The following is a 14,831-nucleotide window of genomic DNA, read 5'->3' on the forward strand; positions in this document are numbered from 1 at the left end:
CACTTGGGGGAAAGGTAGGGGGGTCGTTGTCAAGTACTGTTTGCCTTAGCAGAGGGGGGGGGGGATCCTAATTATCAAACCATTCATTATTGCTCCAGCAGCTGCAAAATCCAAAAATATTATTCATAGCGAGTGTTAAGAAACATCCCCTTTATAAAATCCAACTTAATCCCTGTATCCCTAGCAATTTCAACGCAACCTGGCATCAGTGCAGAGTAGGGTCTATTAAACGGTGCCCAAAAGAGGGTTGTATGCATAATGTGATATGCGACCTATTTTGCCATACATCCAGGCAAGCCCACTCTGCAACATAAATTACCATTAAGCTTGAGGGGCTGCTATAAAAACGTAGTCTAAACCTCTCCGGAGAATCGGGTTTCATTAAGATGGAGGAAAAATACAATAATGTCATCCCATCTGCAGCATCCACATATTTCCTTTGACTCAATTAGATCTCAGGGGATCTTATTCAATAGATTTGTTACAAAAGAAGCAGGATTCTTGTAAGGAGCAGCCCCCTTTCCCTATTGGGTACGTACAATACATACAGTACAGTTTTCTGAGCAGTACATAATGCCATCGCAACAGTTTATTCCTACTATTTGGGATGCATCTCTTTGGGTTTTCTTTAGAGATGTTTGCTGGGGTGAATTCCAGAGGCCAATGCCCAGTTGCTGGCACCTTCTAATACTAGCCTCCTGTTCTTAATCTGAGATTACTACTACTGTAATCCTATCATAATCCTCCACACGTACCATGCTTTTGTTGTTTACATCAGATGTTTTCCCCTCAGGCAGTGGAGCACAGGTCCCAGGGGTCAGTCATCATTGCACAGCATTTAAATTTGCACCCTTTCATGAAAAACTCCATAGTAATAAAATAGGCCGCCACATTGTGTCTTTTTGATCACGTCATCTTGAACTTGATGGTCCACTTTTTCTGAGCTCTGCCTTTCCTGAAAGAAAGCATTTGCAGAATGCTGACCAACTAAAAATGGAGAAAATGGAGAGACGGAACGTCATCTTATTATGCTTTCTAGAGGACATCTACTGTGTCAATATGTCCTAAGCACATGTGATAACACCACTTTATCAATGTCCAGTTCCCCCTAAATTTATGCAAATTCCACAGTGGATGTAAATGTCTCATGTTGTTCTTTTAATGATAAGTGGTATCTGTTGTTGTTTTTGACTGAGGAAGTACAGTAAGGCCTGGGCTGGCTTCAACAGATCTCTAATCACACGGGTTTGATTTTTTCAGTGGCCTGTGCGATTCAAACGAGACAAACACCCGCATCACTGACACATTCCACTCTCTTTCTTTATTTAGAGTTGATGCAAGTATCTGAGCCCTTGTGGAACTTTGAATAGAAGAGAGAGGTACATTTAATGATATGACAATACATTGGTATTGATTTTTCTATTTCAATACGTTTTAACAATTTAAAACTAAAGTACTATTTCCTGAGTGAATTATTTGTTTCTTGGGAAGATGGGATTGATCTGAACAGCCGAATTCCCTAGATTGAAATATATGGTTTCTGGTTTCCTGGGGAGAAAAAAAAACAAAACATATAGGCACACCAAGAGAGCACTACTCTGCCCACAGTCAGAATCACAGCAGGAAGAATGCCTCAACTGCAAACAATACATCCTATGACAATATCCAGCCTAGACAAAGAGGCAGTCCAAATACGGGCTGCTCCACAAAAGCTAGCCCAGATTTGAATGAGGGGCCAATCCCTACATACCTCATAGGCAGGTCCTCATTCCTGACAGAGATCCCGGCCGCAGAGGGGGGACAGCGCATGCTGTTGGCATACAAACTCTGCACCAGGGCCAGCTCAGAAGAGTGTTCCAACATCGGTGCTCTGAAAAAATCCACCCGGTGTAATGGACACTTTCTTCTCTTTCCCTCTTTCCTCTATGTGTTTCTCTCCCTTTCCCTGTCTCCCGCCCACTCTTTCTCCTCGGTTTAGTGCAGCAGAGCGGCGCCCACCCCCTTCGCTGACTGGCGTGGCTGAAATAATCCTCTCTGACAGCTCATCATGCGCTAATGCATTGTGCTGCCTGCGGCAGCCCAGTTTGCAGGCTATAAAGCTGTGGCCACTGTAGCACTCCTGCACTAATTGACACCCGTGTTAAATAAAAAAAAACTTCAGGAAATTGGACATGGATGATTTAATCCCACTGTCAGATTGGGGAAAATTAGAAGAAGCATTGACACAGTTGCCACAAGAGCTCATCCACAAGTCCTGGTTTTGTGGCCCGCCTCTGTCAATGTTGGCATGTATTTGAATCAGTGAAGTGCTCCAGATAAAGGCCATGGCATTCACGCTCCTGGAAATGGGTTTCACACACCTGGCACCCTCATAACTGCGTCCATTATAACTGATTTTCTCATTTAACGTTCTGCTCATCTCTCAGCACCCTTACATACTGTAGGTGGACATTATATCTCATTTCTGTGACTCGGCTGATAATAAACCGGTGGGCGGCAAGTAGAGAGCTTTCCTTGACAACCTCATGTCATTATTATTCCGGAGTAGACAGGGATAAAGATAGCCTGCCGGAACATAAGCAAACATTACAGTCAAAATGAATACTTGTTAAATAAAGACAGATCATGGTGCTGTCTCTATTTTTCAACATCAGGCTGCAGTCAGTCTACGCTCGGACTGAAACACCTGCAGTGCTTTTAAAGTTCATTGAACTGCCAGCGCGTATGGTACGGGCCCACCTGTGGGCCTACCTGCAGCACTTGAGAGCATAAGGTACGTACATACTCAGATGACATGTGCCTCCACGTAAGGAAATGGCTCTCCACATTAAAACTGAATTACTGGACACCCTAATCATCAGCCGATGAGAGCGCAGTGAGGAGGCTTAACAGCAGAGTTTTATCAAAAGATGCCCGGCATGTTAATTTGCTGTGGACGGAGCTCATTTGTCTCCGCTTTGAGGCATATGGTGTGGAATATGATGAAGGCAAAGCAGTTTTTGAAGGTGCTGAACACTGGTGAACTTATAATGAATTCTCTCCTAACTGACGCATAAAGCACGTTATGCTGTCACTATGCCATCCGATAAAAAAATGAAAGAGTAATTTGTCACAATATTCTTTGCACAAAACCCAGGGGAAATTAAATCTAGGTCTCGTTCCCCCATAGGTGTTGTGTCCCTTTAGAGTAACTTGACATTAAGTAGGAAAGTCATCTGAAACAGGGTCATGTCAGTGTGTGCCGGTATCAGTACAGTTGAGAAGACCAGCATGAAGGGGCTACACTTCCTCTGATCGTACCACGAATCCTCTTCATTTCAGCCCCGCTCTTTCTGCTGACATGAATATTTTAAACACCGATGTTGAAATCCAGTTCTGTATGATGTGTTGCTGCTTAGTATGTCTGTCAGTGCCACAGGCGCCGTGTAGAGCACAGAATAACTGAGGTTCTTTCTTCCTGCTCTGAGCCACCAACGTGTACCAGCGGAAAAAAAAAACCGAACAGTGGGATAATGCTGTGTGCAGAAATGCTTTACAGTTGAAACTTCACAGAATAATACGACAGAAAATGGTACGGGGGTGCTGTAAGAAATACATTTATAATGCATCGGAATTCTGAAAGCTGGAAGTAAATGCAACAAAGATACACTGTTGTAACAGCCACATCCTGTGCACATCCCTGGTGAACGGAAAATGGTTCGTTAGTAGGTCTTAGCACATGCTGCAGCTGGAAAAAAAAAAACAAGAAAACCCACTCATGCTTGTCGAGTAATAAGTCAAATAACGGCACGTTTACAGCACTGCAGGTGGTCACGTAATGAGCGAAAGCAGCCATCAGCTTTCCCTTTTCACCACTCATGAGGTCCGTTGGGAGTGATCGCACAAGCAAGCGCTGTCTGTGTTTTTGTGGGTTAAAACTGAAACTGTCACAGCTCGCCGCACATTGTGCTCTGTAGCGTGCACTAACACCAAGTACGGTTTGCATGAGCTTTAACATTGGAGAAGTAAAACTAACTTGTCACTTGAATTTGAAACATATCACCTGTTTATGTATAAATAAGCAGGGCGTGCTGAATTATAGCAGCATTATACCCGGGGTTAAAAGGCAATGTAGATCCATCTGGACAAGGTGAGACATTTTTACCTAGTAATTATTAAAGACTTAATCCTTTTTTATGTCAGACGTGTCAGAACTCTATCTTTACCAGCAGTAAAATTTATGATCCAACAGATGCAAGCAACAAGCTTGGACTGCACGACACCTGACACCAGCATGCGTGACTGAAGAGGGAAGGGGAGCATTAGACGCTGTCCAATTGTGGATACTGCTGTGTATCTATGACCATTTTGACATTTTAATTCATACATCATCTTTTTTTTTTTTCCAAAAATAAGACCCTTTCCTTGAAAACTCAAAAATGATTTAGGACTGAAGTGCTGTACTACAGGTCTAACATACTGTGTTTTCCCCCTCTGTGAATTGACTGTCGGTGTTGGCTTGCTTGAGTGGATGCACTTCATGTGATAAAAACCTACACCACATTGAAATGTCAGCTTATTTTGCATGGACAGAAGTAATTTAACTTCCCTTTTTCTCAGGTCACACATCATTTTTTCCACTTCCTCTTTATCGTAGTATATGGGTTACATACACTCAAAGAGAAAGATAAGATGAAGTAAAAGGAATATTTCACAAGTTTAAAAAGTGAATGAGTCAGGTGTGCTTTCTATCTCTAGCTCATATCAAGCATCTGCGTCTAATCAAGATATTGTATCTGAGAGCCTGAGAATTAATCCTATTTATTACTAAACTATGATTGTAGTCACTAAATAAGGGCACTGAACAAATCTGTGATTGGGCGTACCACAATCCCCATCAATCGAAACAGGATATAATTGAAATATTGGATTTTGGTGCCCATGTAGAAAGACTGAGAGTCATCCTGGTGTAGTCATGGGTTTAATAAAACTAGTCCAAAACTAGTTCACGTCTTTAACCTTTCATCAGGTTTTCCTAAGAGCTCTCTGACAGCTGCAGCGGCTCTGCACACCACACCGCTCTGCCAAATAATTGATTTTAAAGTACTGCTGGTCAGCCAGCAATAGTCTGCTGATTGTTCCCAGAAATAAGTAGAAGCACAGTAAAGCTGATACACCTTTCAGAGTTCAGTATGTAAGGTTACAGACGAGTGATAATACAACCTTCTGGTATAGATGCAGCCTTTGGAAGAAGTTAGATCAAACATGCGATACCTGCATCGTAAAAATGGTAGTCCACTGATAACTGGGGGAAACATGTTTTACTATCTCACAGTGCATTATTGTCTATAGAAATCTGAGTCTTAATAGTAAGTCATATTTACAGCCCCAGTCATCTATAGGTTCTACCGTGAAGGGTGAAACGTCTCGAGCTGGTTTCACTTCAAGGCATGCCGGCAAGATAAGGAGAGACACTTGTTACATTTCTTACATTCATAATGTTGTGAAACAGGTTTTTTTGTGAGCCTGCTGTGCTGTCTATACATGTCAGAAGCAGCATGCCAAAGTGACTGTGCATGAAGAATGACACCGTGTGGTCGTTCGGGGAAGGGCGCAAGCAACTGCTGTGCATGGCACAGGAGACATTTTTGGACACGTTCTAAGACATTAAATCAATTCCTCAAAATCCACAATCAGCGTTTCGAAGAAAACACTGATTGTGGATTTGAAATGAGGAATGAAATGTGACTGTCAAGCACCCACATATCTTATGTAGATGTAGTGTGGAATGACAAGTCAGCAGAAAAGCCTCAAATCTAAGATGATGGATCGCACAGACTGTTGCAAGGATGGATCCTGAACTTGATCTGTTACCAACTGCACACAGCTTGGAAAATTCAAATGGTGACCAACTGTTTTGTCATCAAGTCCTAAATGAGCAGGAACAAAATTCAACATCTGCAACTCGGTTTGTTAAAATATTTCCAATCTATTTTTGTAAAGCAAATGCAAACAAACGGCTACCGGAAAAGAAAAAGGGGGGAAATGTCTGTCAGGGTTGAACATAAAATAAGGATGTACAACAGCGGTTGACAGAAAATTTAAGTACAATTTTGATGGTAATGAGATTTACGTCTTAAAGTCTGTGAGTACACAGACTGTTCATCTTTAATATTGAAATATCAGCGAAATGAATTACATTACAAGCACAGCTACAGTATAACTCCAGGACAAATCCATATGAAGAAAAAATAAAAATACAAACTTTAAATTTAAAAAATGTACAGAAATTACAGAAAATAATTCGAGTTAAAAACCAATATCTGGAAATGGATTTAACAAGTCAAAATCCTAAGAACAAAATGCACTTGGCTTGGAAGTTGGTATTTACAGATTTATACACGCCTGATGCCATCATCATTATATACATGACATTGCAATGATACTGCAGAGAACTGGGAAAAAGGTTCGACTTTGAGGTCACTCCTTTTGTGGCAACATGAAGGAAACAGAAATAAAGACAGTGGATGTTAGTTGTTCTGTGGTTCTACTTTGTTGAGCTCTCATCTTATACAAACTGTCATGGTCTCGTTGTACAAACATAACTGTCATGATTTCATACGACTGGACATCCAAAACAACAAGCAAACACTTTACAGGTGAATAAGAGAAAACGACAGAGCCCACATGAGAACTAAGGCTGGATATGTGCTGGTTAAAGCCTTTTTTTCTTACCGAGTCACAATGCATCATGGCTGACATCATTAAAAAAAAAAAAAAAATCATCAGAAGTTAGTATCAGCCACAATTTTAAACTTTCTTTTCTTTTATTTTACAGCAGTGCCACAAGTGTTCAGTGATGGCTTTCAGTCCAAAACAGTCCAAAATATGTGCTTTTTGCATAGTCTCAATGCAGTTTGAGTTTCCTTTTCTTGTGTTTTTTGTCCTTCTTCTTGCTGGAACATTTAACACAGAACCACTGCTGGTCCTCGGGAGGCGCTGTAAGGATCCCGACACAAGGCCTGAGCAGACACGAGAAGAAGACAGTGCAGCTTAGTTTTGAAATGAGGCTGTGGAAGCAAAGCTATTTTTACATTTCTACTCGTGGGTGTAACACTACAGGTATTAGTTACAAACCATTACAGGACATTACTAATGGTTAGTTCAGCATTAGACTTTTGTCAGTTCAGTATGCCCTGTCAACAAAGTCATTACTTAACACTTGCCCTTGAATGGAAAATACTGAAGCACCGACTGTTAGTCTCTTCAGCCACTGATTGTCAAGTTGCAAAAGCTGGAGTAGGCTACTACAGGCCACTTACAAATTTTCCAAAAAAATTATGGGAATTCTTCATGCAATACTTGGAAACCAAGCTACCAAACCCATGCTGTTCTTTCTGGCAAAGAAATGCAGATTTTATATGACAGTATGATGAACTAATGAACAATGTCTGTGTTTTTATTTAAGGATTATTTTTTTGATTCTTAGTTTTTTGGTGTGTTAATATGTATATGTAGTTTTTCTTACTTTATATATTGTGTGAACATTTTCAAAACCAATAAATATATTGGTCTATAATAAATAAGTATAATACTGTCAGATTAAGTTTACGTATTAGCAATTGTGGAACATTTTTAAAGTGCAAGAGAAATACTGGGACAGCTTTGGCAGTGGGACAGCTGTTGTCTGGCAAACGCAAATGAGAATCAAGAGCTGGAAGACGTTCATTTAGAGTTATCGTTTGAAAGTATTATGGTTTCTTAGTAAGACACAAATAACACTGGACAAATTGTGCTACCGACAAAAACTGGTTGGCAACCTGCTGCTGCATTGGAGTTTGGTGAAGTCATGTCTCTGGAAACATTAAGTGACCAAACATGCTGGCAACAGCATCACCCAAAATTCGTCTGTTACGGAGCTTGAGCCACTCTGTAATGTTCCTTTACGTGTTAATTTCAGTGAAAGACAAGCTGCAAACGTCCAGGGATTATCCACTTCCCTACTCTGACACTCACAGCTGATGGATGGACCTCCAGGACTACAGAGAGTAAATGTGTACAATGTGAGAACAGAGTGAATAGTGTTTTGACTGAGTGTAACGTAAAACAAAAACTGATGAACTGCATGTTTAAAAACCTGAAACTGCGCTGCTAGCTGTACTGTTTAATTATAAATATGATCAGTTCCCCTTAATGGACATTCTTTTCATCCACTTTACATTTACAAATATGTAACTTAGAGTCTTTTGTAATAATGTAATAATTTTGTAATAATGTAATTACTGCTAACATTTATTGGCTTTTCACCTTTTTCTTTTTTACTGCGTTTCTTTTGTTTCCTCTGCTGTACAGAAAATGTAGCAAACCATGAGCCCATAATTTAAAGCCAAGGTAGGTACCCAAGAGTGAATTTTGTGTACGTTTAAACCCCTAGTTTTCACCTATAGGCACAAACACAGATCAGTGAATTAAGGCTGTAATTAATGGCAACGACTGCAACTAAAGTGTCCCCTATGTTTAACTAAATCTTATATAAAAACACACCATGGCACAAAACAACTTACCAATGATACCAATCATCACAATCATCACATCCTATCATGGGACTGCCATCATCAGGTTTGTTGCATCCAGGACAAAACCAGATCTGGTTTCCCCATTCATCTCGAATCTTGGGTAAATACAGACAATAAAAAGCATTAGCAACACGCAGCTAAACGACAAAATGGTTACTGCATAAACAATGCAGACTAGTGTAAAAAGGGGTAAAAACATATTACATGAATAACCATGTGTTCCCTTTTATCTTAGGTGTAATTCATTTACTGGTCACCTAGACTGAAGAAAAACTGTTAATGCTGAACCACACTGCAAATATGTGTTTGTTTGTTTTTTTGCTTGGAGATGAACACCCCCTTTATTGTTGTCCTGTGCACCAACTCTTAGTTAAAAAAAAAAAAAAAAAGTCTAGAGTACGAGCACTCACCACGTAGGTACTGACGGTCTCAGTTACTACGCTGCGGACCGGCGGTTTCAGGGAAGCAGCGGGAGAGAGCATAGGGGCAAGGGAGAGCAAAGGCGAAGGGGTAGGAGCTAGTGGAAGTGGAGACGCAGGCGGGGGCAGAGTGGGTGCGACTGGGGAGAGTATCGGGGGAGGCGGAGGTGTCCGAGGACGATTCCCAGGTCCAGACTTGGCAGCGGGGGTCTTGGGTGCTGGCGTCTTGGGCTCTGAATTTGGAACCACCTTGCTGATAACACTGGTGATGGACAGAGACAAAATACAAGTCAGTGTGAACAGAGATATTGCAATGATTTATTTATGACTTTAGGACTACAATTTTGACAACACTTGACAGTGTTCAATACTGCTCTAATAATAATAATAACAAATATAATAGTGCAATAATGCTATAGGCACATTTCAGACCAAACCAAAAGAGTACTCAGGTGCAATACCCAACCCCAGCTAGATGTCATGGTAAGACTGCTTTTCAACTTTTAATAAAGCAAGAAAAGGAGAACCTCATGTAACATGCAAAGAGGTGATGGGAGAAATATTACCAGAGACATCACCAGAAACATTCATCGATTGCTTACATTTTGTCCTGGCCTGCTCCCACCCTGAGTGTCAGTCTGGGGATGACTGGAGATGGTACAGCAGCTGGAGTTTCTACTTTCACCTGAGGAAACAGGAAGGACAAGGTGAATCTAAGTGACACACTAACGCAGACACGTAATGATAAACTGAACAAAAAAATGTACCTTCTCCAATCGAATTCTCTCTTTTTCTTTCTCTTTTTCTCGTTTCTCCTTTTCCCTCTCCTTTTCTTTCCTCTTCTCTTCTTTCTCCCTCTCCTTTTCTTTGGCCTTCTCTCGCTCTTTATCCTTCTCCTTGTCTTTCTTTTTCTTCTTCTCCTTCTTGTCTTTCTTCTTGTCCTTCTCTTTGCTCTTTACATCTTTATCCTGGAGGATTGGGGCCAAAGGAGGAAGCATGGAGGGAATGCGCAGGCAGGCAGAGGGGCTGAACAATGGTGGCACTTCACCCAGAGCAAAAGGGGCTAAGGCTGATTGTTTCTGCCTGTCGTCCTTGCTTCTGTCTTTACCTTTCTCTCTCTTATCTTTGTCCTTTTTACTTTTTTCTTTATCCTTCTTTTTGTCTTTGTGTTTTTCCTTCTCCTTCTTAGGGACATCTCCATCTCTGGATTTCATCTTGATGGAGCCCTCAGGCAGAGTAAAATCTCGCTGAACAAAGTGCTCATCATTCTTGACGACAAAGTCCTTCCAGGGCATCTTGACATCCTTGGAAAACTCCTTGTTTTTATCCCTGTTCTTATCCTTATTCTTCTCTTTTATCTTGCCCTTATCCTTTTCCCGGTCTTTGTCTTTTGGCTTGTCTTTCTCCTTCTTCTTCATTTTAGTTTTGAGCTCCTTCTTTAGCTTTTTCTTGACATCTACCGACGACACAATCTTGTTCTTCTCCTCAAACATCTTGAGCAGAGGTTCAGGAGTAGGTGGCGAGGCTGATCCTGATGACACATATTCTCCTTGGTTTGGCGGGGGTGCAGATGGACCCCCCTGGTTGACCTTTCGGATTACCTCATTGATTGAATCATCCATAGTCCAGTTTCCTAGGCCTGTGTGTGCCTGTAGGTGAAGTGGTGTTGACGTGTCTTTTACGAGGTTGCTAGCCCCAATCGGGATTTTAGGTGTAGATGGCTCCATAATGGTCAGTCTCCTGGGGCTGGAGAATCCATTGCTATCTGAATCGGAGCCAGATGAGAAAGCAAAAGGATCAGGCTCCCGCTCAGCACATGCTCTGGCAATCACAGCATCGATGGAGTCATCGATAGCTGTATTATCAGGCTCTAGTTTCTTGAAGGGGCCCTCGGCTAACTCCCTGTCCTCTATATTTTGACGCATATGAATGTTCTCTTTGCCCATCCTCTCACTCAGCGCAGACAGCGGAAGTTTATGCACAACATCTGTCTTGCTCGGGGGTTGAGGTGCTTTGACCGAACCCATCTTTGGGCTCTTGGGGCTTTTAGGACTCTTCGTCCTGCCTGGGGATTTCTTTCTTTCCTTAGACGGTTTTGGAGAATGGATGGGACTGCCACCCACCGGAACAGGAATGACCCCTTTAGGGGACTTAGTCCGTTGTCTCCCAGGGGATGACACCTTAGGCTTTCTTCCTGGAGTGGTGAGGCCCTTTTGATCAGAGTGTTTTGGTACTACCGGCTGAGGTCTGAAAGAAGGCAGGGCTCCAGAAGGGGTTTCAGGTGATAGGGGGTCAAGGCTATCATAGGAAGGCAGCATGCCTGGGGGAACACGTTGCGGGTTGAGAGAAGTAAGGGGCTCCCTGGGCTCAACACCCCATTCTGGGCTGAGGCCAGGATACATGCGTGGTCTCTTGGAGGTAGGCATCATGCCAACAGCTGCATCGGGGCTGTCTAGGTGCCTCTTTAGTGGGTGGTTCTCATCATTGACTGTCTCATCTTCTTCAATTTCCTCCTCATCCTCTTCCAGTGCCACCTGCATAGCTTCTGCTGAGGTGCCCATGTCAGCAAGGACCTCCTCCTCCTCTTCTTCTAGAGAGGAAAGGGACAAAAATAACAGTTAAGCAGTGTTTTCAATTAATCTCCCAGAATTGTCACAAATACAGCACCTCTTTTAACACATAGACAAGTTATTATAGTGGCCCATTCAAACCGATTTGCCCCAATCCAAAGATATGGTTTTATATGCTCAGTTCCAAAGTTATTATTTAAGCCTAGCTAAAACTAATGCAGTCTGATACAATCCTACTTTCCTAGGGTTATAATGTCCAGTTTTTTTTTAAACTGTTTCAGAGATTTTTATGGTTGTTATGAAGGATGTAGTTTGTGGTACAGCTGAATTGTATTGTATTATGCTGAGAGGTGTTTCTAATATTTACTCCACCGTCGTTTATATATATGGGGGAGACAAAATATTGGCATCAACAAAAAGTGAACATTATAGCCGTCATGAGTGCAGGATAAATTGCAGGAATGATGTATTGGCCCACATTAATCTTACCTAGATGTACCAAATAATGGCAAACTGACTTGTGTTCTGTATAGTCTATAGACTGTTTAGTTGAGAACATGTTGACCACCACAAACCAGCTCTCAAACCTGTGGAAAACACAGAATACACACACACTGATGTGCATATAGCCATCTGTGTACTGACCTTCTTGTAAGGAGACCAGGGGTGGCATGTGATCTGGAATGTAGTCCTTCCTTTCCTCTGCATCTCGGGCTCCAGGCTGGGGAAACTGCAGGACATTGTTTTTGCTGACAGGAAAGAGTGGTGTTTGATGGGCGAAAGCCACAGGCTCCAGGTTGTGGACATAGTCCTCCAGTTCAGTCAGACTCACGCCCAGCAGCCTGAAGGCCTGGCTGACATCATCCAGGACCGGATCTGTTCTTCCATCTGAAATGCAGCATCAAAACAAGCCATTAAACCTCAGCACACACTCCGCAGGCCTCCAGCTCACTAAGCTATACTCTTTGTTAAGGCTGATAATAAGCTGGGACAAAGGTTTGACTATATACTAGTGCTTGTGCTGCACATACAAGGAGGTGCCCTGTCTGATGTTGATATTCAAGCTAAAGCAAGTAGTAATGCTCAACAGGTTTCACACTGATAATAACTCGTTTACAGGTAATAGAGCACTCTAAGTAACTAATGCATGTGACATCAGCTACTCACAGTGTGTTGAGCACAGCTAGGAAGCATCATAGCCACAATAAAAACAATACATGGAAGCTGCTTAGCTATGTAGCTCCTGTACTTTTTGACACATCAACCTTTGCTAGGGGGCGCCAGCTACAGAACCAGTCAAAAACAACGTGATCGACTACTTCAGGTTTATGGGTTAAAAAGTAATCGGGGTGATTAATGAAGCACTTACAGAGCTCAGAGTACCGATGGCAGACCCTGGCCAACTGCTGGATATATCGATGCAGCACATCGGACAGCAGATCGCACGCAGTGAGCTGAACCGCATCCCAGCCCAGAGCCTGGCAGATCTGCGCCACCGACACACGCAGCAGCGAGCGGGCATAGCTCTCGCACATCTCGCTGCCTTCGTTACAGTAGTAATCCCGGTCAATTCCTCTTCCAGAGCATGTTCCTAGTCTTCATGTTTCACGGAACCCCCGAGGGGCTTGAGAAAACCCGCTACCGTGGTTAAATTTGGACATCTACTTCAGTAAATATATTGGCGCTTTTGCCAGGTTCGCCATCTTGATTCCATCGATAGACCCATCCCCGAAATCCAGATCGCACATGCGCACAGGTCAGCGTCTGCCTACACTGCTCTGCTGTGTTCGAGCGGCTCATCGCCGTCTGACGGTGCGCAGGAAAACGCTTCGTCCGTTCAATGTAGCTACGTGTAGCGCAGACTGCGGCAGCTCCTCTGTCGGGCCGGTAAAATGTCCGCTGTAGCCACGGCCGAGAAGGTTTGGCTCCAAACAAGTTACTGCCCACTTGCCCCGGAACAATTTCTTGTCGGTTTCGGTTTTCTCTTCGCACCCAGAGAGTCACGCTGAAACTGGAAAAAAAAACAAAAAACAACAACTTAACGTCAAGGGTTTCAGAGCCAGACCAGAGCCAGATAAACCTCCCGAGGGGCAAAACTTTGTTGCTGGGACCCCTTGGACCCCCATTAGGCATGGCAGTTTCAGTATTTCCTCTGGCAAATTAAGCAATTTGATAAAACGCAGCTTTACGAAAATGAGCTCAGTATCAACTAAAACATCTCCAAGTCTTAAAACTAGATCTTGAAGCAGGGTCCCTCTGCCAGACCATGGCCACAAAATGGAGGACGTGTTATAACTGATATTCTAAATTTGCAATTAATCAGAATATACAGACAGATATTGAGTAAACCTTTGGCTTTTTGGGCCCCCGAAACAGTTTAGTTTTGCCTCTATTCAAGGATCATGAATATTATTTACGGCAGCAACCGCTTTCTGAAGGCACCTCAACAGTAATCCTTAAATAATCCTATTTTAATCTTATTTTTGATTAAAAACGACAGGAGCGTAGTTTGAAAAGGGTCCAATTCAGTTAACTGCTGCTGTGCTTTTTGAATATCAAGCAGACAGGACCTGATTTTGGACACATTCTTGCATTTCCAGCGGCAGGGTAAATCCTGGTGCCCTTACCACCTTCACTGATCAAACTACTTGGTGTGTGGGGTTTTTTTTCCCCATAATGTTAGCAGACGACACGTGTGTGTTTTGATTGAGATTTTGAAAAAAACCCAGCCTCATGTAATTTCAGTGACAACAAGCAATTTCAAAAAAACCTTTAACAGATGCATCAGGTCTTGACGTTCTCTTGAAGTGCTTGAATTAAGCTGAACAGAATTATGTCATTTTACATGTAAAATATTTCTGAAATACAGGTCTATTCATTTTGTAATATCCCTTACAACCCCTGGACTAGAGAATAGTCTGAAAAATCTAAGAAAATGTCTTCTACTTTATTTACATAAATTGAAGTGTCTTAGTTATATTAGTTTTTCCAGCATACACAACTGAGAAGTGGTATCTACCCTTTCAGTGCATGTTCTTTTTTAAATTGGGATCATGAGTGCTGTCTGTTTCTATCCCATTGATCAATTTTAACCTTATTTTAAAGAATTTGAATCCACTGCACATCGGTTTTTATATTCCTCTTTATGGAATACTTTATTTGATCAATTTTAAAGGATCTTTCTGATTACATCTGTTATTCATATTTATCTGGTTCATTGATGATTTCTGACCTCTGTGTTCTGTAATGCTGTGTTCTTGGCCAGGGTACTCCTCTTTAAGAGATTT

The 14,831-nt window shown here is 42.2% G+C and overlaps 1 protein-coding gene across 1 annotated transcript; it reads right to left on the reverse strand.

Moving 5' to 3' along the window:
- Positions 1-6,090: 6,090 nt before the first annotated feature.
- On the reverse strand, positions 6,091-13,348 carry taf3 (TAF3 RNA polymerase II, TATA box binding protein (TBP)-associated facto). Its single transcript, XM_040133872.1, has 7 exons — positions 12,914-13,348; positions 12,190-12,432; positions 9,742-11,564; positions 9,577-9,659; positions 8,966-9,236; positions 8,544-8,650; positions 6,091-7,001 (listed from the first exon to the last, which is right to left on the reverse strand). The coding sequence occupies exons 1-7, from the start codon at positions 13,077-13,079 to the stop codon at positions 6,887-6,889; spliced, it is 2,808 nt and encodes a 935-aa protein (XP_039989806.1). The 5' UTR covers positions 13,080-13,348; the 3' UTR covers positions 6,091-6,886.
- Positions 13,349-14,831: the final 1,483 nt, after the last annotated feature.

This window comes from Xiphias gladius, chromosome 8 (genome assembly GCF_016859285.1).
Source record: "Xiphias gladius isolate SHS-SW01 ecotype Sanya breed wild chromosome 8, ASM1685928v1, whole genome shotgun sequence".
In the NCBI taxonomy this organism is placed as follows: Eukaryota; Metazoa; Chordata; class Actinopteri; order Istiophoriformes; family Xiphiidae; genus Xiphias; species Xiphias gladius.

Bases quoted from the DNA above. Each gene is read 5' to 3' on its own strand.
- taf3 (XM_040133872.1), bottom strand. From the start codon at position 13,079: ATGTGCGAGAGCTATGCCCGCTCGCTGCTGCGTGTGTCGGTGGCGCAG. The intron at 9,237-9,576 runs GTAAGCAATCGA...GTCCATCACCAG, and splicing joins GGAGCAGGCCAGGACAAAAT to TGTTATCAGCAAGGTGGTTC. The intron at 8,651-8,965 runs GTGAGTGCTCGT...TATTTACCCAAG, and splicing joins AGACCGTCAGTACCTACGTG to ATTCGAGATGAATGGGGAAA.